At 46.3% G+C, this 24,786-nt stretch overlaps 1 protein-coding gene across 1 annotated transcript; it reads right to left on the reverse strand.

The window, feature by feature from the left end:
• Window positions 1–92: 92 nt before the first annotated feature.
• On the reverse strand, window positions 93–23,898 carry il1rap (interleukin 1 receptor accessory protein). Its single transcript, XM_082502621.1, has 12 exons — window positions 23,434–23,898; window positions 19,067–19,152; window positions 15,176–15,371; window positions 14,318–14,401; window positions 11,598–11,808; window positions 10,203–10,371; window positions 10,048–10,119; window positions 8,088–8,217; window positions 7,447–7,595; window positions 6,873–7,016; window positions 5,926–6,069; window positions 93–5,804 (listed from the first exon to the last, which is right to left on the reverse strand). Coding segments are annotated over exons 1-12 (1,842 nt in total). The 5' UTR covers window positions 23,436–23,898; the 3' UTR covers window positions 93–5,349.
• Between the last annotated feature and the right edge of the window lie 888 nt (window positions 23,899–24,786).

Genomic DNA, 24,786 nt, shown 5'->3' on the forward strand with positions numbered 1-24,786 from the left:
TGGAGGGAAGCTACGACCGAGGCATAGTTTTATTTTTGTGTGTGTGATTCTGAAAATGGAAGACATCAAATAAAAAACACTGACATGAATAATGATGGTGAAAGGAAAAGACTTTTATACCAAAAAACAGAAATAAAATAACCACAGTTCACAGCGTGACAAAGTGCAGGATGCATTCTCTCATTACAATACTGATTGTTCAGGTTAGAGATAAATAGCGTAGCATATTTTAGTAAGAAAAATATACAATGAGAGCTGATTTTTTGTTGAAATATCAAATATAAAGTGGAAAATAAAGAAAGTGCACAGTAATTAACAAACAAATAACAGGTTACTCAATGCTGATATCTAAAACCTGCAGTGCATGAAGCATGAATCCATACTTGGTTTTTCTTGTGTTGTTTAGCAGGTACGATAACTCCTCTATGCAGATGACACCCAGCTTTACCTCTCTGCTGGCGTCTGTGCAAAAACTCCTCAACGTCACAACTATCCAAGCGATGTCACATGTGTGCACGCACAAATCACACAGGTAACCGTACCCACCAGTCTTTAAGAAAATGTGGGTGTTCCCTGACTGGTTCCTGGAGGTTGCTGTTACTGGGTGAAACTGGTTGTACCAAAGACCTTGGATGCTAACAGATTGCTGTAGCTGCACCTACGTTGGATGAAAGTGTCCGATTTGTCTGAAAACACTGTCAACTACTGAGCGGTAATGAAATCACTTGTTGCCATGTTTGCCTTCAAAGTAAAAGTTGTACTTTTTGAGTGGATTTCAGTTCTAAGGCAGAACTTTGTCTTTGAAGGCAAACTATTCATTTCCGGTTTGTGTCGCACTTTAAGTTTTACGACTGTCTGGTGGTTATTTAGTGGGTATTTTCAGATAAGTCAGTATCTTTCATACACACTACAGGTGATTGTGTAGTGACCTGCTCATTAGGCAGGTGTTGTGCTCTTTGTAACCAATTAAAATGACGACTACATTCAGCTACAGAGGACATACAGATATATAAATGGAAATGCTCCCCGTCTGTGGCACATGTGATGTGTTAGCATCCATTGTATGGATTTGAATAAATTTTGTATAGATGGTCATGGCCCCCCCCCTCCCCGAGGATGACTCTTACCCACTTTGTTATCCTGACACCTCTCCACGAGTCCCACCAACAGGTGACCTTTGGTTTTTAACAGATATGTAGAAAAAAAACGATAGAACCCATATGAACCTAACACTGAATGCTAACATGATACAGATATAGGACTTGATTTTAATCCACCTCTATAGTCTATTAGTGTGTTAACTGTGTGTTACGATTTGATTAACATGTGTTTAAGGCTATTTTGTGCATGTTTGCACAAAACACTGTAAAGTAAAACCAGACCTCTTTTATAAAGCACCAGTTTAGAAAACACAAAAGTTTTTAACTCTGGACAAACAAAAAAAATGAAATACATAAATGTGATAATGACACATGTGATAATGAGTGGATACTGTAGATGATGAAATGGCAGCTAATATCAAAGTTAAAATAAAATGAGTGAAATTGAAAACCTGTAAAACAAACACTTCTATCGAAGCATCTGCATCGTCCTCCTCCCGCTCTTGAGGGCGACCAGCTTTAACGGCATCGTGACTTCAGCTCCAGGACTGACAACACAGACTTCCTGTTGTAATGAACACTGCAGCCTCTAGGGGCGCTTTCAGCATTTTAACTAACGAACTAACCCTTTAAAAATGTTAGTCTGAAGCTCGTTTTTAGCCATGCTAGCAGCTTTGCAGTAAGGACGGTAACATCCACGCTTGAACGTTGATGTTCAATGAACCACTTCAAACAATCACGGTTTCCACAAAGATGAACTCCTTTCCCCAAAGCACGATTAATTGGTCCTTCGAGAGCCGGAGCCCTGGAGTCGACATTCACCGAGGGGAGAAGAGACACGCTGAAAGACTGACGTCAGTCAGGAAGTTCCTGTAGTAAAGTCCCGAGATGCTAAGCAACGCCAAGTAAGTTGGAGAGTGACTCTATAATCGCAACTGGGTTTGTCTCCCGAAGCTGGGTTTGTGTCCCGCAACTGGGTTTGTGTCCCGAGAAATCGCCCTGGGTTTGTGTCCCGAGTGTCCCTTCATTGGGTTTTGTCGCGCGACTGGGTTAGGGTCCCGAAAGATTGGGTCGGTGTCCCGAGTGTAACGGTGAGAGTTCGAAGTAGGCCTAATTTGTGTTGTTGTTGTTGTCATATGCGTTTGTGTGAATGCTGCGGAGCAGGTGTGGTCTGTGACACGGTTGTTGTTGTTATCATAGGTTCCCGAGCAAGTAAGACTGCATCACAGGGAGACAACGCATTCATGCAAGAATTCACTCCCAGCAGCGCGAGATATTCATATTCTAATACAAAACTGTGATTTTGAGGGTAAATTGGTTGCTGTAAAATGTTTAGATTCAAGTCTTAGAAATTTTCAGAAAAAAAAACCCGCCTTGAAGAGTGTGTGGAGAAGGCCAGCCCACATCAGCAGCAGTTAAGATATGCTCTGGTGAATGGCTTTCCCCCACCCCTTGCTGACACAAAATGCTTAGATTATTCTTTGGCTTGCCCTGATCAACAACAGCCTGTGCTCCAGACCTTAGATTTAATTGAGGTGGATAGTTGTTAAAAGTAATCTGCATTAAGCTTGTGGTTGCTCAAATTCAGTACAATGACATATGAGATGAAGTAAAATAGGTAAATATTTAAACTAATGATGTGCATAGAGGCACTTGACCTGTGTGAAAGACTGTCGTCTTATTATGAGCCATTGTTGAGATATAGAGCACACCTGTGAAAACAACTAATATGCTGAACCCTGTATGAAACATCTAAAAGTACATGATGGAGAAGCTGAATTGAATATGAAAGTGCACGTCTTTGCCACTGTGGGGCAAAGCACGCAACCACTGTGTGAGGTTGCGTTGTGGTCTCTTCTGAGCTGATGAGCAAGCTACACATTATCAGATCAAGAGCTGGCTGAGAACTCATCAAAGAGAGGGAAACAGAACTATGATAACTGTGATAACTGGAGTGTGCAGCGTTTCTGTGAGTTCAGCTTCTTCTTTCAGATGTGCAGCAGTTTTTCTGCATCTTGACTCATGTGTGTAGAGCGTTCATAGCATCAGCATCATGATTCTATGAAAAGCACATGAACCAGAAGCTATGGTGGTGATGACAGCAGTTTCCTATGAACATCACCTAATGCTGTGCCACTGCACTGTGCATATGATGACACTCTGAAGACTGCTGGGATCATAACAGCAGTAAGATAACTGGACCCAGCACCCTTTCCACAGAGGGGTTTTTCTGCAGAGCGTGGACAGTGGAGGAGTCATAAGTACCCCCCTCGCAGGACGAAGGCCTGAAGTGAGGTGATGGGGGTTGGTAGAGGCCATAAAACTAGAGTGCTGAAGAGGTCTGCAGCTTTCATGATAGCTGAGACCCATGTTGACAAACAACAAAACCAACTGGTATGTTTGAATGCTTATTCTACTCTGGTCCTATGGACAGTGATGGAAACAACTGGAAGAGACATTCATGACGCCCTGCAGAACTCAAACCACTCTGCATAGATGATGGGTGATCACAGCAAAGCTGGGATGTTTTTGAAAATGTTACTTTCTTATTTTAACTATTAAATTAACAATTCATTTGTTTGCTCGTAGGATGCAGTTTGCCATTGGATGAGATCAATGAGGAATGGGATAACTGCTAATACATTTGTCAAACTGTGTACGGTTACAGTAATTTAGGGTGATTGACATATGCTGAGTATAAAAATGTTTGCACTGAAACTGTCAAACATGAGGTGATCATAACTTTTCTAGCATAAAGGTCAAAAAGGGGGGAATGTTAGGTTTTGTATTGTTGATTGTCATTTATGCTTAGAAATATCTACTTATATATGCTTAGAGTTTTATAATTAGTTGTAGATTGGTAGAGGTTTGAGCCTTAATAGTCTGCAAACTTTGTGTGCACACCTACATCCTGGGAGCATGGGAGAGGTCGTACCTTGTCTTATTGTTTCATGGTAGGATAAACGTGGCTGTATCTGTTTTAGGCTAAGTGCCTTTTGTTTAGATGAACTGCTGGACTTCCAGACCAGCAGGTTTAGGGAAGTTATTTATGGGGTCACACTCTGACCACACACACACACACACACACACACGGTACTCTTTGTTTGTATGTAGACGTCATATGTTAATGAACCTATGCATATTCATGTAACCTCAATAAAAGAGCAGTGTTACGGGGGAGCGGACGAGAGCAACTGGGGTCAAGCGAAGGAACGGCGTTTGTCCGGTTCTCTCCCGTGCACGAGAAACATGAAGAACTTTGCCTACTTCGTGTCTTGCTTGCTGTGTAATTATATTGTCTTCAACGTTCCAGCGAATAGGTTCAAGCTACAAACCTGTCAGGGAGATTTACATTTTCCTTTTTAAATATCTGCACAGCTGTTAGATGATTAGTGTGAAATATGGCTCGCACATACATGGACGTCTGTCCTCTGAGCTGCACGTGCTGGGCTCGACCTGCACCGACGGTGTCGAGCAGCCAATCCTCTGTTCTCAGCTAGATGTAAGAAGTTATTCCGTTTTTTTCTACCTTACGTTTTTGTAAAATTCATAGTTCATTCCTACCGTATTTTTTAACCGTTTTTAAATTACTTGAACTATTTTGTTCCATTTGGGAGGTTTTGGTTATTGTGCAGCCTGTTGGTCAATGATTATATAGTTCATAGAAATAAACTTGACTACTGTACTCACATGGTGTTCTATGTCAACCACAGTCAAGAGTAAACTGTTATATTTAAGCACCAAGAGCTACGCAGCTATGTTTAGGCATAAAGAACTTGGTCGGCTTCAGCAAATATTGTGGTTTTGGGTTAAAAATGCGACGGCCACATTTAAAACTGAAACTTTGTCCAAAACAAGTCACACTATGACATCGCGTGTCGTTGCTCAGAGGCCAAAGGAAACCGTGCGGGTATCTGTAAGTGGTTTTGGCCAAACATCACCTGAAGAGGAAACAAGGTGGAGCACAGTCTCATTAACCCAGGACGCTGAAACGTGCCATTTGTTCATAATGCGACACTGATAAAAACATTAGCTTGTTGATGGGAAATGTTTTCTGGTGTAAATACTGACAGAGCTGCTAGCATGGCTGTGGACTTTTTCATATCCTTAAAGGGAAAATGAAACTTTGTTCCATAAAATGAATAAATCTGAGTCAGTCCTGGTCAAAAGCATGACTCTCATTCAGAGAAACCACGAGCCTTCCCCAGGCTGAGCTCCATCAGCTGTAACTGTTCTCAGAGAGCTGCTGCTACGCTGCAGAATTCAGGACTTTCTGCGGGTCTTTGACGGTGTTGCTGATCAGCCCCGTTTGGGAGTTTGTACTGTTCTGACTGTGAAGCCTCATCAGCGCCACCTCCTTACTGCTCTCTTCTTCGCCCTCCCCTCGGCTGCTAACCCTCCTCACGGGCAACTCCACCCTCAGCCTCTTCCAGAAGCGTGACGACAGCTCTCTGGACTTGTCCCCCTGCCATCGGACCAGCGCCAGAGCCACCCGGGCCCGCCTCAGCTCCCTGACCCAGCCCTTCCTCCGGACTGGCTTGTACTGGACCAGGATCACCCGCAGGTGCCCAGCTAGCGCCATAGTGTCAATGCCGGCCTTAAGCTCCAGCAGAGCCTGGGAGCCCTGCGAGGCGTAGCCGGGACTGACGACCACCAGGAGGCGCCTGCTGCGAGCCACGAAACTCAGAGTCTCATCTGTGATGGCTGCAGGGAGAGAGGGATAATGAAGGATGGACGGATGAAAGGATGGATGGATGACGTGTGTTTTGGTTCACCTGTTCAGTGTGTGTGTGTGGTGTGTGTGACAGCACACGTGAGTACTCACTCCCGCCTGGCAGGCTGTCTCGGTCGAAGATGCACACCGAGTACCCGAGCTCGTTCTCCAGGACTCTGCGCAGCGTCAACAGAACAAACTGCTCCTCCTCACTGTTCCTCGCATACGAAATGTACACGTCGAACTCCTTATCATCTGAACACACGCACACGCACACACACACACGCACACACACTCCATTACAGAGGGGAAACTTCTGAGCTTCAGTCGTCAGGAAGTCAGGATGTAAATGTCACCCACACATGTCGAGTCAGCGAGATAAAAGTGAGTGGAAACTGATCTGATAAAGCGCCTCCTCCTCCTCCTTCTTCTTCTTCATTCTCTACAAAACTAAACTGAACAGTCTCACTCAAGGTTTTGGACTTTTCAAATATGCTGCATGTTTCAGTGAATCGCTGCTCTCCACGTCTGTTCCCATTTTTCCACATGACATGAAAACGTCCCTGCACACACTGCTCAGACGTCCTGTGTGACATTTCTGGTATGCACAAGTTTCATTTGCAGATAAGATACAATCTTTTTCTACCACGACATGTGAAAACTGTCAAATTTTGCCTCCGATCGAGATAAAGCGAGGGGATTTTTCTGAGAGAAGCTGACCGAGTGTCCTTGAACGCAAACATGTAGCTCTGGAGTGATTTTAGGGTCACAAACGTTCTCCTTTAATAAACTAAATGCTGCAAGCGCAGCCAGGCAGCGCGACTCGTAGAGAAGAAATTTAGTGTCAGGGCATAAAAAGTGAAGTGACACTGCAGATATTTCAGTTACCTGGCCAAAAACAAGGCTGTAGCTTTATTACCTCGTGTTTTACACCCCGAATATGCAGAATCATAATCGCACAAAAAGGCGATAAAAACGGTGCGTCTGAGGGTTTATCTGACTGCGGGTCATAAAGGGAACGGGCGAGCAGGTGGAGGGAGCTGGGGGCGGGGTCTCACCTGTGTGCCGCTCGTCTGTGCCAAACCAGGAGCGATAGAGCAGCAGCAGCTCCAGCCAGAAGACGTGATAAACCACGAAGAGGATCAGCATGAGGAGCAGAGTGACGCCGAGGCCGCAGCCCAGCTCCACGGTGGGCAGCGACACTGCAACACAAACACACCTGAGGCCTCAGTGACGGCTAAGCCACGCCCCCACGGACAGAAAACAACACAGGGCAGGGGGTCTTCATCATTTCATTGTAACAAACCTGTAAGAAATGGAACGACATCTGTGCTTTTGATGCTTTCTATCTAACGCTGCTCGAGCTCAAGAGCGCCCCCTGTGGGAGTCCACAGTGGGAGTTCTACATTACGCTGGACGTTATCTATGGTTTTGTCATCGACACCTTGGTCTACTAAAGACGTCACAGGTGTTGGGTGGGGATCACCCAGGACCATAATTCCCAAATCGAACTTCCTGTTTGTTCCCTGAGACCTGAAGCTCATCTGGAAAGTGTTTACTGAGCTTGAGTTTCAGATGCATGACGAGCCTTTAATGTGAAACATCCACACGGCGTGAGCAGCGCTTCCTCACCTTCCTCCTCCAGCTGAGCTCTGCGGGTATCGAAGCCTCGCTCGTTCTTCACGGAGCAGTAAAACTCTCGCTTCAGGTCTTTGGACTGGAAGTCCTGGATCACGAGGATGTTTTCGATAGTCAGGTCCCTGAAGTGGTCTCTCACCACCCTCAAAGCACAAAAAGAAGTGACATTTCAAAATAAAAGCACGCTTTCTGCAGGAATTTACTCTCCGCTGCTTTCGTCTGATAGTTCGAGTTGTTTTAAATATGCTGTGCTGCTGATGTCTCGCAGCCTAGTATATATATCAATAAAGTAGTGTTTCAAGTTTGTTACATTTAAACAGCTCCTTTCACATTATAAGCACTGAGGCTACAGACACACGTTACACATTTTATCTTGTTTTTGTAAAACACTCTTTGAGTTGAACTTTAATTCACTATTTTGAGCTTTTTACTGAAAGGTTTGGAGTTAATTCCAACGGTGCAAAAATAGGAGACGCTGATGAAAGTGAAGGAGGCGTCATTTAAAATGAAAAACCCAAATAAAAGCAAAAACCTTAGCAGTGGTCAGCGCTCTTATCATCAAGTTTATTTGGAGATGTGACTTTATAACAAGCACCCGTGCAGAGCGGCCGCTGGCGCACGCGCTCTGTTCGCACCTGTTAATTTGTGTGAATCGATCAGGAAGTTTGTCCAGCGTCTTCCCATCAACTGTCCACCAGATCTCCCGCCACGGTTTGTCCAGGACGAACGGAAGCTGACCTCTGCACACCAGACGCACCTCGGTGCCTGAAGAGACAGAAGGATATTCATTTCAGTGCAGGATGAAGGTAAAGTGTTTCCTGCTGCAGGCGTGGATGTTCACGTTAAACAGTTCACTCCACTCGTGGATCTGCATGATGCCATAGAGTGGGAATATCCTAATGTGGTCGTTTTGAACTGCGACTCGCGCAAAGCTGCACGTGGAGCTGGAAATGAGCGGCACACGTCCAACTTGGTGACGGACATGACTCAAAGTGATTTTAGTGTATTCTCTGGATTCATTTCTGTTGAATATTTGCGGTTCATTAAACGATCCGTGCAGAACACATGTTCCCGAGCGTGTTTTTATATCTCGATGTTTCTTTGCTGCACAGCTTCATAAATGCAGTAATTCGGTCTAATTAACGACCCGTTCAAACTTTTTGGAGTCGCAGTGTTTGCAGCTTTGGAAAACGCAGCTGCAGTTTCATGACTTTATTTTCCTTTCACAGACAATGACGCTGATATTGAAGTCTTAAACTGCTGCTGATGACGGCGCTGCGGCAGTCGTTTCCTTCAGACATTTATCAGCCTGCTGGCTGCAGTCCTGCTCGCCTCCATCGGCACCGACTCACACTGTGTGTGCATGTCGCGTGCGTTGATGAGCGTGTGCACGCCGTTAGCAGCTCGTTCTGTTTTATGAGACGTTCTCCCGCAGCTTCCACTAATTCTGAGCGGACGATTAACTTTGTGAATGTCGAGTCTCAGAGAGCCAGTTTGAAAGAAGCTGCTGGCAGACGAAGTGCCGCCCGTCACGTCCTCAGAGTCCAGCTGCAGGTGGAAGAACTTCCTCCACAGAGCCACACGACTCTTCCATCAACTGCTGATGTTGTCCATGCACATCTGGACAAATCAGCCTGGTTAGATTCACCCCTGTCCCCGTCCTCTGTGTTAATGAGAGACGTGGCGTCTGTGCAGACCTTTGTGTTCATCAGTGTGAGCAGGACTGAAGGCTGCTGTAGATCAACCTCATTACACTCAAAATGTTCTTAATGGGTTCAAAGATATCTGTGCAGCACGTTTTATTCAAGCAGGATTTATGTTCCTGCTGTGAAGAAGTCACAGGACAGCCAATCACATCAAGTTATTTATTTAACATGTGAGCTCTGTTGGTTTTGGTTTTTCTGTTCTTTCAATTTTTTATTCGTCTGCACGTTTTCCATTTTGACCAATCGTTTCTGATCAATAACAAATTAACACTATCGCTCCGTCAACAGCGACCTCCGGCTGTCATCTGCACCAATCAATGCGTCTGCTGCCTCGCATACAAACAGGGTCTCCACAATACACGACTGCAGCAGCTCAGGGTGAACGACGACACAAAGAAAACCCTTAAAAACTTGATTTTTCCTTCCGGTCCTCATCATGACACATTCCAGCCAACAGACATTTTCTCTCGTTCAGGGTCTGCCCCGGGGTCTCCTCCACACTGTTCCCAAAGGAACGGGCACTCCAGCCTGTTCCTGATGGGAACCTGGTCTCAGACTGAGAGGTGCTGAAGCTGGAGGTCATCGCTCCGCAGAGCCAGAAAGACCATGAGGCCACTGAACCCACAGCCCACCAGGACTCTGAATTAGTGCCAGCAATATGAACCAAACAATGGGCCCCAAGGTAAAGCCCAAGGCACGTTTGACCGGCATCTCCAAGTCACGGCAGGGACGGTCAAATGCTCATGAAGTTTATGCAAATCTTTAAATCTACACATAGGAGCGTTTAGCACGTCCTCGAGGCCTCTGAGCTGTAAAGCTGCAGTACAAACAGGAGAAACGTGCAAAGACAAAGATGACTGAACAGCGCTCGGGGGGTTTGTTCACGTACCTGTTTTGACTGTGAAAATCTGGTCATGTGTGGGGTTCATGATGCTGGGCTCTTTGGGCAGCGAGAGGGGCACTGAGAGTAAATGAGAGCACCGGTTACCTGCACAGTTACTGCCTGTAATCTCTGTATGCGAGTTACCAGAAACTGTGTCTCACAGATGGCCGTGACGTTGATGCTCCTGGTGAAGTTGAGTGTTTGGTTCCTCCTCTGGTACTGGACTCTGCAGTAATATAAACCCTGATAGTGTTCCATCATGAGGTGAACCTGCAGACTGTTTCCTTTCTGCTCCCTGTCGCTGTCCCAGAACGGATACCAGTCGCACACCTGAGAACGGCGAGATTCACACACTTTAGTTTCATCCAGCCCATCCAGACCCGATCTGCAGACGATATCCTGCAGCTCCGCTCGGCTTTACAGCGTGTTTCAGTTCAGCTGTTTGCTTTACTGACTCGTTGACAGAAGGATTAATGAACAGAGCTGCCACGTTTAAGAGAGGAAAAGCACGAATACCACACTGAACATATTCTTTTAATTGAAAGAAGAAGTAAAACTGTTATTGCAGAAACACAGGCATCCCATCGTACGAGGAAGAGAAAAAAACATTTGTGAGAGAAAAAAGATTAATCAGCTATAACGGTGCTGATACGTCTGTGGTTTACTCAGTCATTAGTATCACAAGGTGTATAACGAAACCAGGGAGACTTCTTTACAAAACACATTCATTTCTAGTTAAACATAAAGTACTTCATTGAAGGGATTCCATAAGGCTCAATATTGGTCCCACTGCTATTTTCAAAATATGGAAAATGACTTTATACAAAGTTAGTTGAATTCTAATAAATATGTTTCTATATCATTAATATGTCATCATTTCACCTCTGCCCCTGAAACAGTGCCTTGTTTTTCTTTAAAATAATATATAATAAGTGAAGAAATGTTCTATCGTAGAAAAACATCAACATCAGTCAGAGTAACTAAAGAAAGGTAAAGATAATGTACAGCCATTAGAAAAGTTGCTGACTGGAAATAAAACAGAGCAGCCCAGTAACCATGATTCAAGAGAGCGCCAACATACAGCGACCAGAACAAACCAATAAATCCGTTACACTGAAGGCTGATTGGAGATGAACTCAAACGACAGATCGTGTCAGAAAGTGGACGTCGTCCAGCTGCGGCGACTTCGCTTGGTTAAGTCGCTACTCGCAGAACAGACATCGATATGTTTGGTATTTGATTCAGTTTTGAGTTTGTGTTGGGGCCCAATGTTGTGTTCAAAACAATAAAAATGTTTTTATTTGCAGAAACATTAAAGATATACTCGATTACTTTTGATCTACTGACATTTAAGAAAATGTCAATTCAATAAAGAACCGAGTGTCTAAAAGGATTTTAATTTGGTGTCATACAGAGAAAGCACTCAGAGGCTGAAGGACCAGGCTTTATGTCAGAGACCAGCATGATTTTAATGTGATTCTGAGTATCTGAATGCAACAGAATCAAAGACTGCAGATAAAACAGGACAGAGGTTAACAGCAGTGCTGAAAACTTACCGGGTGCGCCACAAAGTACCATTGGACCTTTGGTGCGCTCTCTGACATCTTGGTGGCGTCCTGCAGGTCTGGACAGTCTAACGTCTTCCCCTCCTGTAAAGGGATCAAGTCCTCAATCGGTGCCACGGCAACCGGAAGCGCACACTTAACAACGTCGTCCGGCCGCAACACTTTGAGGCGGATGGCGATCTTACTGCAGGAGGACTTGTTACTGCAAGTCAGAGACGGGAGATGTCAGCAAGCAGGAACCCATCCAGAGCATCTGCACATTTCAGCTCCGGCCAAACATTCAGATTTTTATTGGGGGGGGGGGGGGGGGGGGGGGGCAGTATGGAGATTATGTAGGGAAGTGAGGAGAGTGAATGACACACAGGAAACAGTCTGGGGTGGACTCCAACCCAGGCGCCAGCTCAGGAAGGCGCACGATGCTCACGCCTTTCCCACGATGCTGCATCAGCTCTTCTAAAAGTTTCGGGGAACTGACGGCATTCAGAAGCGGCGTTCAGCCGAAACATGACAAAGTGGAGCAGAGCAAACCACAAACCCACAGGACGCGAACACAGGCTGTGATTTTGGGTCATCGCTGGTCTCGGCATCATCAGCACAACAGAAAGAAGCTGGTTGACTCTCTGCTTCATCTCTAAAACTATTGAGCCTCTTATGTTATCACAGGGTTGTGATTCAGATCAAAGATTCTAAACATCACCAACAAACTGATTATTATCTTATCATATGAACAGTCGTGCGCACGCTAGCCCAGCTGTGCTGTTTTACTCTCGAAACCAAACGTCAGGAACTTACAGGCTACAAATACGTGAACTCAGAGGCTCGTGAGAACTTGAGTTTTGACCTCTGAAACATGTGGATGCTATTCCTGCATCTGTGTCTGCACGGCTTTGTGCATGTGCCAAATAATTCTCTGAAGCCGGTAAGACAGAGGAAACAGGAAGTGACCTGACCACACAGGAACGCAGAACTAGATCACCTTGTTCTTTGAGGTCTGCTGCAGTATTGGTACTGAAAGCAGCTCTGGCAGCACTCGTACCACAGACGGCAGCAGCCTCATGACGGACGGACCGGCAGTGAAGTAAACGACGACATCAGAAGAAATACGTTTGTGTTTGTAGCAAATATGAAAATTAAAATACAGACGTCGGTTTTTTGTCTTCATTAGTCACAAAATAACTGATGTGAGCTTAACTGGTTGTGGCTCAGACTTACAGGCAGAGCTGTAATGCCTGTCTGGCTGGGCCTGATCTCCATGAAATGTGTGCTGTGCGTATGTGTGTGCATTCATGTCTTTGTGGGGACCAACATTTGAAGGCATGTCTGAGACTCAAAATGTGGTTTTAGTGTCAGGGTTACAGTCGGGTTATGTCAATTAAAAGTCCCCACAAGATATGAATCCCCGACGTGTGTGTGTGTGTGTGTGTGTGTGTGTGTGTGTGTGTGTGTGTGTGTGTGTGTGTGTGTGTGTGAGAGAGAGTCTTATTCATGTGCTGAGATAATCTGCCCAGTTCAGATTTATTACGGCCGACTCCTCCAAGTCCCCAAAAACGTTCAGATGGAGCTGAAGGAAACCCCGCCCGTCCTCAGTGACTCGTTGCTAACACGGCGAGCTGTTTGCTCGCCGTGTTAGCGGACGAGTGTACGCCGTGTGCAGAGTGCAGCGGGTTCGAGCCCTCCTCTCTCTCTCCTGTCTGTCTAATAAAAATTCCACGAACAATCATCTTTAAAAACAAAGCGTGACTGTTGTGCACGGCCGTCTAAGTTTTCATGTTTTTTTCAGTATCATTAGAAATGAATGAATCTTGTTTTGGACGCGCTCATTGGCTTATTATATTTTTATATTATTTTGTTTGTGTTTTCTAATAAATACAAAACACAATAGCGACGCAGAGACCAAACAACCAGAAACACAACAACATTATTATTGAAATAAAAAAAGGAAAAGCTTTATATAAAGGTAGTCAAAGCGTCCTCTGAGCGCCGGCTCATCGTTTAAAACGCTTCTTCATCGGTTTGTGTTTCAAGGTGCTCGATGAGCTCACCATCAGCCTGCTGCTGTTGCTCCATCTGATTAACGTGTGATCTCCACACCGTCCAAATGCTTCACGCTTAAAACTCTAACTCCTATAACTAGTTCACATTCTCATTCTTCTGGATTTCAGAATAAAAGACTTATTTATAAATATGTTCCTGTGCGTTGCATGGTCAGGTGACTCGTGAGGTCGAGTAACGCTGATCTGCTTCCTGTTCCCATCACTCGAAATGAATACGAGGCAAATTCAAACGTGAACACTTTTAGTAAAACGGGGCAGGTGACACTTTACTACATCACGGGATCATCACTTTGGCACAGATTGACCCTCGTAGACCGATCTCGCTCCATCGTCCCGAGGCTTGCCCGGACCCTCCTCATCCCCTCGGGACCTGATCCTGTTTGCTGACTGTTACTTGGAGGTTTGGAGCGAGTCCAGCTGACAGGACTTATCCGTCGAGCTGAGCGGCACATTTAAGATGCTCTCACAGCCACTTTGGAAGATTAAGTGTGGAGCGGCCAAGACGGAGGATCGAAGCTAAGAGACCGGCTTGTTGCATCTGACTGATCTACAGGCTGATGACCGGGCTGGACCGGCCGTGTTGGACCATCAGCCGATATATTTGCAACATGCGCTTCGGTTCAGACAAAAACTTTCCCAGCAGCCCCGGCGTCTTACCGCAGCATGCAGATGTACTGGCCGGTGTCGGCGGCGGCGGCCGGCTGCAGAAACAGTCTCTCTCTGTCTTTGCTGAGCCGCGAGCTGCAGAGCAGGATGACATCACCAATGAGTGAACGTAAATCAGACACGACTCAATTAGAACAACATTAGAACAAAGTCGGCGAGGCGGATCGAGCCGCCTCCCAAACACCATACGTCCTCTCTGGAAGGGAAATCGTTACAGCCCACTTCATCATTCAGCTCCTCTCAAAGTGTCTCAATTAGACACAACCCCCCCCCATCTGCTTTAAACTCAACCAGGCTCATCTGTAATCGATCACAAACACATCGGTTGTTTATTCCCTCTGTTATTCTCCAGACAACATAAAGTTTATATAGAAATAAACCTAAAACCTTGAACTGGAGCAGTGGAAACCTGCAGGGCAGAAAAAGTGAAGCCGGTTTTGGTCCTTTGGCTTCAGCTTCCTTCTAAACTTGGTCGATCGTGGCTCAAGAGTTGGGAGTTCGCCTTGTAATCGGAAGGTTGCCGGTTCGAGCCCTGGCTTGGACAGTCTCGGTCGTTGTGTCCTTGGGCAAGACACTTCACCCATTGCCTACTGGTGGTGGTCAGAGGGCCCGGTGGCGCCAGTGTCCGGCAGCCTCGCCTCTGTCAGTGCGCCCCAGGGTGGCTGTGGCTACAACGTAGCTTGCCATCACCAGTGTGTGAATGTGTGCGTGTGGATGGGTGGATGCTTGTGTATAGTGTAAAGCGCTTTGGGGTCCTTAGGACCAAGTAAAACCAAGTAAAAGCACTATACAAATACAGACCATTTAAACTTCCCCTGAAAATGACGCCGACGCGTTAATGGGGGTTACCTGTACGTGATTGGCTGCTCCAGGTCGTGGCCCTCGGGGAGGCGGTACCAGAAGAGGTTGTGCCCGGCGCTCTGGGTGGAGGTGTAGTTGTAGACGGAGGGATGAGAGAAAAGAGGACAGGAGAGCCAACCGACCTCGCCCTCCACTACAGAGACCGCCCCCTCGCTGGACTCGCCCCAGTCGTAGCACATGGGCTCTGAGAGGAACATTAAAGGAACAGTTCAACCAAAGCAAGTCCTCGGCGTGCAGATCACACTGAGAACGAGCCAAACATTCAACGGATGAACTTTTTTATCAGAAACTGATGAGTGAACAGGAGGAGGAGTTTGTGGGGGTTCTCCCTCTCTGGATCAGGATGCTGGTCTGGCTCTGATTTTTCTGTGCGAATTAAACAGCGCTTAGTGGATGTCATCGTTAACTGGCCTTGTTAAAGGACGCGTCCGCCTCATTAAAGGATTAAAGCGCAGAGGGCAGCTGCTGCACTGCTGAAATTAAACTGCTTGCAGCGGTTATTAAATTTGGTGCAGAAAGCTGCACAGAGCGAAGGACAAAGAGCCGTGCGCGTGAACAGATGGAGGCACAGATTTCTGACCCTGACCTCCAGGCTCAGAATATCCCAGCGTCTAGCTGGGAAACACAGACATCAGCATCTGGCACACAGACAGGCTGTGGACATGCTGCCTCACATGTCCACAGCCAACTGAGACCTTTTTTACTTCTTTAAAGTTAGTGTGGGAACCAGATTATGCAACACAGAAAACATTTGTTGTGGCTTTTTAGCCTCTCGTATGTTTGGAAAGCTGAGGAGAGAGAACAGGGCCAACAGCCTCTGCATCAGCCCCACACAGAGCTCTCTGCAGCACAGAGCGGTGCAACAGTCACGCCTCGTTTCTTTATGTTGGGCAGGAAAATTGGAAATAGGTGCAGCGATTTATTGAAACTTGGAGAAACATACACAGAAATACGGCAAAAATATGTGACTGCCTTTATTTTTCTGCTTGACCTCTGAGCAGCTCTGTCGCCTCTGCACGATGGAAACATGCAACCTAAGCTAAGGCATGCAATAAAAACGGGCTTTATTCATGTCCTTACAAAAATAGACTGACTGTGTGTGTGTGTGTGTGTGTGTGTGTGTGTGTGTGTGTGTGTGTGTGTGTCCCCTGTGATGAAATTTTTCCTGCTGCAGAAAGCAGATGTTCTGATGATGCAGATGTTAATAACAGATGTTAATAATATGAATAAAGCCAAACGGGCCTCACTCACAGTTTTACTGGGGCGCGGAAAATAATGTTTATTTTTATTTTTTGTAAATATGAAAACAACTTCATTAATATTTTATTTATATATTATTCTAGTAATCTGGAAAAATAATCTTCCAAAGCGTTTGACTGAATGTGGACACCCCACGCCCCCCTTTAGACTCAGCCCTGCCTGCTGAAGGTGATGAAGGTCTCAGGTTAAGCGAAACATCAAAACCATCTCTTTCTCTTAACCTGAGCTCGGTAACAGCTCCGCCTCTTTGCTCTCTGCCGAGTGTGTGTAGACCAATGGGTGCAGCGTGTTTAACTATGACATCATCATCTTAGTCACAGGCATGCTCTTTGATACGTTTCTACTGCGGGGCTGTTTTCAGGTGCAGATACGGCGAAACGCTCACTGACGTCGCGAAGCTCAAAGCAAAAAATGAGCATCAGGGATTTTCTGTGATACTCTGTGAACTGGGCACTCCTACAGAAACAGACAGTAAAATATCATCAGCATAGAAATTACACGAACATCTGCTTAAGTTCCAGATTGCCGTCACTGTCGCTGCTTATGAAAATCATACAAAGGTGGAACAGGAAAAAACAGGGTGAATTTTAGCCCAGCACAGACATCCCGCCGTGCTGAATGAGGTGTCAGTAAAGCCATTAGTGCTGTAGTATTTATAGCTGATGTAATTCTCCTGCAGTGAGGATGAAACAGCTCTAACTGATGGCTGTAACTAAAAGAGAAAGTGCAAACCCTCATCCAGGATTTTTATCGTAAGCAGGACTTAAATTACCGATTGATCATCAAAATTAGCGCAGACCAATTTTCCCTCAATTGATTTAATTGAGCAGCGGTCTCAGCGCTGACCCGAGGCCAATCAGTCAGTCAGATTACAAAGCACGCAGCTCGCTCTACAAGTACCTCATCTATAATGACTGAATGACTTAAATGGAGGATAAAGATGATTGCTGTTCAACACAGCATGGGATAATAATAAGGACGACTATCATCCACCACGAGGAGCAGACTCTTGTAGAATGTGCGACCCCTAAACCCACCTAAGCACAGGAAATACCCTTAAAATCACATTTAAGACCCCCCCTCACAGTCTAAACTGAAACACACACTGAAACTGTCTGAAGGTGCAAAACATTATCAGGGATCAGTGGGACCTCTGTAACCATAGAAACCAGGTAACTCATGCATTATGAGACAAATCCAACAACAGAAACTGTTTCGATTTCGTGGCTCGTCCAGCGGCTCGTCTGGGGTCCCGAGCCTCAGTTTGAGAAACTGAAGTGCAGGTGGTTTCAGGATGGTGAACACCGAGCTCTGGATTAATGGAGGCTCTGTGCCCCTCCTGTATGGAGCTGGATCGAGTGTGCGTGTTGGTAATTGACCTGTCAGGTTCTCCCGGCCGGCGTATTAGTCTTTCTATTAAAACCTTCTCCAGCATCCGTCCACCTCTTCCCGTCCTCCTCCCTCGATATCCATCCATCCATCTACACTAACGCCTCCAGCCTGATCCTACCTCTCCACACACACATCACCCATCTGTCCGTAACAAGCTGCAGCGTTTAGCTTCAGTCCCAGCGATCTGTATGAGGATAATAGGACTACAGTGATGGCGTCGCTGTGTTTGTGATGCTTCAATAATCTGGTTGAAACAGTTTAACATTGATCTGCAACTCGTGTCACAATCGAGGTTTGACTTTAGTCCTTTTATTTAATTTTGCCGTTTTCAGACGTCAGAAATAGCTTTTATTAATGAACCAATCAGGGATGTTACACATCAGGTGACATCTACATATATCAGCATCGTCCAGGTGACGTTTATTTCTTCACATCCTGCTGATGGTTTTAGTTACTCTGGAGGTCTTTAAGCTACTATTACACCAAACATCTGAGCTTTTAATCATGGTTATCAGGAGTGCTTGTCAGGCCCTGTTTAGTCTCTATAAACAGATCTGCTGTGTGGGTGTGCAGGTCACCCTCAGCCGTGTGCGTGCGTCTGCAGCGTGAGCGTGGAGGGAAACTCGCGACCTTCAGGGTGAAAATTAAAATCACGTTGTTGTTTTTGAAACGGTTGATTTATGGTACGTTTGAAGAGAGCAGCTTTTCCGCCCGCAGCGTCCCCTCCCCTCCTCCTCACTTTACATCCACCCACCTCCTCTACACTGACCTCCCACTGCCCACCCCTGCCTCCCCGCCACCCTCCGACAGCGTTACAAATGAGGCTCCTCGCTCAGGAACCATCCATTCGCCGTCCCACGGGGCGAGAGCTCCGGCTTTTAATTAACCTCACTTCTGCAGAGTTGCACCGCAGAAACAAGAAAGATTTTCAGTTAAGCAGACCTGAGAGACTCTTAGAGGAAAACACGGCACTCGTTTTTGTCCCTCTCAGTTCCCTTCAGCGTAGAAAGAACTCGTCGGCCTGATGGATCCAAATCCACACTTCATCCTCACTCCTGTGCCTCTACATGAGAATTACCTGAAGCTTTTAAAACCAATGTGCATTCAGATTTTTAGGTTTTCTGCTTCGCTGCTGCCGAAAGACAAAAAATGCCAACAGACTCGAGTCACTGACTCGACCCTCCGAGGAGCTCCGATCTCATCCCGCCTGTCACAGCTGTCACCTACCTGTCGGAGCGCTGGACTGACTGGCAGCAGGGGAAGTCCCGCCCATCACGGCGAGGAGGAAGACGAGGGCGGAGATGAAAGTTGCCCTGCAAAGACAAAGACTGTTAATGTTTATTTTTCAACAACCTTCAAAACAAACACAAACAACATGAAACTGCTTCAAACTTGACAAAGAAATTTTTTTTGAGTCATTCTTGTCATCATTTTTCCATAACTCCATCCATGACTTCAACTTTTTAAGTGAGTGAGAAAACCAAAGAAGGCGTTCACGTATGTGTGGTCTGAATATGTCTGAATGTCTTTATGAAATTATTTATTCCACAAAGACTCTTTTGTTACGTTGGGTTAGTGTAGCATCAGGGTTTAGAATTACAGTCCTCCGCACATACAAGGTCTTCTCTTAATGACCTTGTAGTACCATATCACCCTATTAGAGCACTTCGCTCTCGCTCTGCAGGCCTACTTGTTGTTCCTAGAGTATTTAAAAGTAGAATGGGAGGCAGAGCCTTCAGTTTTCAGGCCCCTCTTCTGTGGAACCAGCTTCCAGTTTGGATTCAGGAGACAGACACTATCTCTACTTTCAAGATTAGGCTTCAAACTTTGCTTTTTGCTAAAGCATATAGTTAGGGCTGGACCAGGTGACCCTGAACCCTCCCTTGGTTATGCTGCAATAGACGTAGGCTGCCGGGGATTCCCATGATGCACTGGGTGTTTCTTCCTCACTATGTGTTAACAGACCTCTCTGCACTGAATCATACTTGTTATTAATCTCTGGCTCTAACTCTGTGCTGAAAAGGTCACTGCAGCTGACCTCCCAGCAGTCTACACACCTGTCTGCTGATTAACTTGCACACATGTGTAACTGACAGCTGTATCTGCTCACCTGACCAGCATCCAAAGGTGTGCAGATCGTGGAGGGATATCTGAATGATTCGAGAATGAGTTTGTTTTTTAATTCGCATCCGTTGCCGGGGAAACCTCCGACACACACCGGCTGTTTTACTGGACTACAGCACGAGTCCAGGCCGACCTACCCCACCTCTGTCTGTCTGTGCACGTCCATCTCCATAAATCTGCAGCAGAGTGAGCTGATTAATCCAGTCGTTATCTGAGATGAGATGGATGATGACCTCCACGTCTAAGGAACTGACTTCAAATGAAAACCAACTGGCATGGCAGCGAGAAATGAGAAATTGTATCTATTTTCATTTCATTTTATTGGTTTATTGTGGGAGTGTGTGTTTGCTCTGCAGCAGCGAGTCATGATTAATTTTTATGGATCAATATGTGCCACCTCCTCCTCCTCCTGCGTGCAGCGCGCTTCAGGACAGGAAAGAGGGTTAAAGGTCACATGCCTCCTTACATAGATGATAAATAAAAGCTAAAGATAGATTTGAAAAACGGAAATCAAATAAAAACTAGACTTCTGCTAAACAACAGGATCTGACTGAGTCAAACTCTAAACACAGGAAATGTCTTCAGCTTTAGTTGTTGTTAATCTGCTTAAATCTGCAGCCTCAGCGAGCCGTTACTATCAGACAGTACTCACATATATTCCTACTTTAACTATACAGCTGAGAAAGCCATGCTTTATCCTAATAATCTATAAAAAGCAGAGTAAAGATTACCCGGTTACTAACAGATAAAATAAAAAAGGAGGCACGGCTCGCAGGGACAGTAAAACTTGCAGCGCCTGAGATTTCACTCTTAAAGGAAGTCACGGTCCCCTGCCCGCACACCTCCACAGGGAGGCTGATGAATGTCTCTGAAAAACGAAACGACCCGAGCTGCAAGCAGGTAACTGCTCATGTCACGCTGTCTGAATAACAGACCGTCTTCATGGTCGCTTAGTAATCCAAACCCGTCGCACTGACAGGAAGAAGCTTTGCAGCTTGTTTGTCTTTCCTTCGTCCACCTGGAACAATTGGAGGAGACTCGGTCAGCTGATCGCAGGTGAGGCAGGTGAGACGTTAATGCGCTTAAATCTGGAAATCTGAAAAGTCACATGATCAACACGAGACGCTGATCACTGAAAACGGTTTTGGGCTGAAATACAGTTGTTGGCACTGAGCCTTCTCAGTTGCCATGGTAATGCATCATCTCTGAGGAGGATGGGCAGCGCATATTTATCCTGCAGCTACAATCCACTTTGCAACCCACCTGCACCCAAGCTCCTCCCTGTTATGGCATTCCTAACTACATGAGCGTGAAAGCTGCTCTCTCCAAGGAGGTCGGGGTGGTGTGCAGTCCCCCTCCACCAAACTTGACACTTGGCACAGTGCAGTCAGACAAGTACTGTTGTCCTGGCAACTGCCAAACCCAGACTCGCCCATCAGATTGCGAGATGGAGAAGCGTGATTGGTCACTCCAGAGGACGCGTCTCCACTGCTCTAGAGTCCAATGGCGACATGCTTTACATCACTGTATCCGACGCTTTGCATTGAGCTTGATGATACAGCCGGTCGCCATGGAAACCTGCTCCACAAAACTCTCTACGCTCTGTTCTTGAGCTAATCTGAAGGTCACGTGAAGTTTGCAGAAGTTTGCAGACAGTGGGTGACCTCTGTGCACGGCGCACCTCAGCATCCGCTGACCGCGCTCTGATTTTACGTGATCTACCGCTTCATAGTTGTGTTGCTGTCCTTCACCATCGATTCCACTTTGCTATAATCCCACTAACAGCTGACTGTGGAATATTTAGTGGCGAGGAATTTTCACGGCTGGACCTGTTGCACAGGTGTCGTCTTATGGAAGTGACTGGAACACCTGAATTCAGTGAGTTGGTTGGTGAGTGGATACTTTTGGAGATGTAGTGCATCATTCAGGAGATGACTGCAGCGCGTTGGGCGTGAGTAAAATAAATAAGGGGTTGTGTTGACCAGCACATCGGCGATAACCGCCGCCGTAGGTCTCAGACTGAGCCTGTCGAAGGCTGTGACGCAAACAGAATCGTGACTCACGTCTTTATCTGCTTCATGCCTCTCATGAACAGAAACCAGCCTCCCAGTATGGAAACCATCACTTTCACTTCAGTTCCCATTAGTCTCATTAGTCTCATTAGTCGTGTGGTCTGGGAAAACATCCCAAAACTTCCAGTAAGACTTTGTTCTGTTCGACCAACACCTGAAAACCTACAAACGTTCATTCACCTGAGATGTGAGAGGCCACAGATCTCAGCTGTTCCTGTTTGACATTTTAATAACAAACGAACAGCCGAGCCACGGGAAAATGCACCACAGCAGAAAACGAGTAAGAAGGTGAAGAAAGATGGAGAGGCGCTGCAAGAGACAGACGGAGGGACATAAAGAGTCACGGTGGACAATCAGGCAGAACTAGTGGATCCCAGGAGGGACATACAGACCCAGAGCTGCTCACCAACGCCATCCATCACTCACACACACTCTCTCACTCACACACACACAGACACACACCTCCTGTGTGTGTTTGCATGAGCGAGCGATACGCTTCATCACAGGTACAGAGATATAACCCCCTCGAGCTTCGCCCCAGAGGATTCTGGGTACTAGATTGCCCATTTTTTAGAGACTGAGTGAGTTAAACAAACACACAAAACAGCAGCTTCCTCTGAGGAAATCTTCATCACTCCATCTGCACACTTCATTTACAGTTTACTCATCTGCTCGCTTTTATTTCTTTGTTGTTTTTCTTCATTTCTGGGGGGGGGGGTTACTGCACTGCCTCATCAGTTCAGTGCTTAGATGTGATGATGATGATGATGAAGAGGCATGTGGGCTGCAGTTATGTTTCTGCTGATCACTGCAGACTCTGACTGACTATAATCGGATTATCGGGACCAGATCGATGGAGACTGTCCTCCAAACGTCAGACTGACATTTATAAAGTGTCCACTTCCAGCTGCCTTCACATCCGGACAGCTGTGAAACGAACTTCATTATTTTAAGAAGCTCTCTGTCCTTCACGTAAAATTCGGCCCTCATAACATATCAGAATTTGAACTTCCACTCACAGCAGCAGGACAAAGCGTAAATGATTTACTGGAGTTGTACATGTTTTTGAGCGCGGGCAGGTCGGGGCAGGGCACGCACGCCGAACCGAAGAACACATAAACATGATATCAGCTGACGCGCGTTTTCTGATAAAGAAAATCGATCCACGCAGGAATTGTGAGATTTTGAGAATGAAACTCGGCATGCAGGCGCACGGACACCAGCAGAGAGGCTCTGCGTCCGGACAGCCCGCTGCGGATCACCGGTGTGCGCGGTGGTACTCTCACTGACGGCGGCTCTCCGTCAGTGAGCCCGCAGAACCAACCCGAGCCTGGTAAAGCACAGCGGCGGGGTCCGTAGAGGAAACAGTACATTTAAAACCAGCAGGCGGTCACTTACATTGGCAGCAGGTCCTCCGGGGGTGAGAGGTGTGAGTCCGGTCGGGGCTGTCAGAACAGCTGACAGAACCAGGAGTGTCCGGGTCCAGTGTGAGGCGCCAGAGTCCTGCGGCTCACTCACTCCCTCACCCTCTGGGAGCAGCGGGGCTCTGGTGATTAACGGCCGCGTGTCAGGGCTCGATCTCGGCTGTAAATCTCCCACAGAGGCCCCGGTGCTCCGGGAACTCCTCCAAAGTGACGCTCGGAGCTGCTCCGGGTAATTAAGCAGCCGCGGTTAACATCACGTGCCGACTAATTAAAGGCGCGGGAGGGTAGAGCGAGTCTTCGAACAGCTGTGGACAGATGCTGACAGATGTTAACAGCTGGACTCGGTCCGCTGAAACTTTAAAGAGTCTTAAAAGCGCGTAAAAGGCGCAGCGAGCGACGCAGTGTTTACGTGGAGGAAGTAAAAGTTCCGCGGATTCCGGTCCACGCTCCTCCTCCTCTCTCACTCTGTTGCGACATCGATGAGAGTTATTTCCCAATAACACACACACACACACACACACACACACACACACACACACACACACACACACACACACAGAGCTCCGTGAAGGTGCCCCCCCCCCCCCCCCTCCATTAACAGGTCTCTTGTTTGGTGTTAGGATGGATGATCGTTTCTGAAATAACGGCGCTTTATTCATTTCTATCTGTGATGCTTTTTTGAATTCGCTGCGTTTTTCTATTCATGTTTTTATTTCATTCACATTTTTATCAAGATTTGAAACTAGTAAAATATTTACTAGTTTTATTTAAGGAAATCGTCAGAAACTCCAGCTGGGAACCAACAGCAGTGCTGCTTCAGTCTGAAAATGTAATCTGATTACAATGGTTGGACTAAAAGTTGCAGCCTGGTGTGATGTCGCCCCCTGGTGGTGTCTGTCAGCAGTCTGAGCTTTGCAGGCTCACTGACGTTCAAATGTGGTGAAGTACATTTAAAATAAGAGAAAAATAAAACCTGATCAATCCCAATTTTCTGAATCTTTCACAATAAAAGCCTCTCACCCGTTGACTCGATGACGCCAGAGAAAACGCTACCCAGGTATTTCCCAATAAAATTCCCATGTTTCTTCACGGTAACCAACAGCTGTTTTAATTTTAATGGAGTGAGGATGAAAGATTTGATCTAAACTACTGAAATGTGTAAAACTGGTGGAAATTCAGTGGAAAGCTCTGCAGCCGTACTCTTCCTGAAGGCGTTAAAGGAAATTAAACTCATACAGCCCACCTTTACAGCACTGACATGGAGGACCAGCCAGTTCATTTTTGGATCAATAAATAATCAATAAAGGTGTGACTGATCAGAGCAGAC

This window comes from Aulonocara stuartgranti, assembly GCF_965226115.1.
Source record: "Aulonocara stuartgranti genome assembly, chromosome: 14".
NCBI classification, from domain to species: domain Eukaryota; kingdom Metazoa; phylum Chordata; class Actinopteri; order Cichliformes; family Cichlidae; genus Aulonocara; species Aulonocara stuartgranti.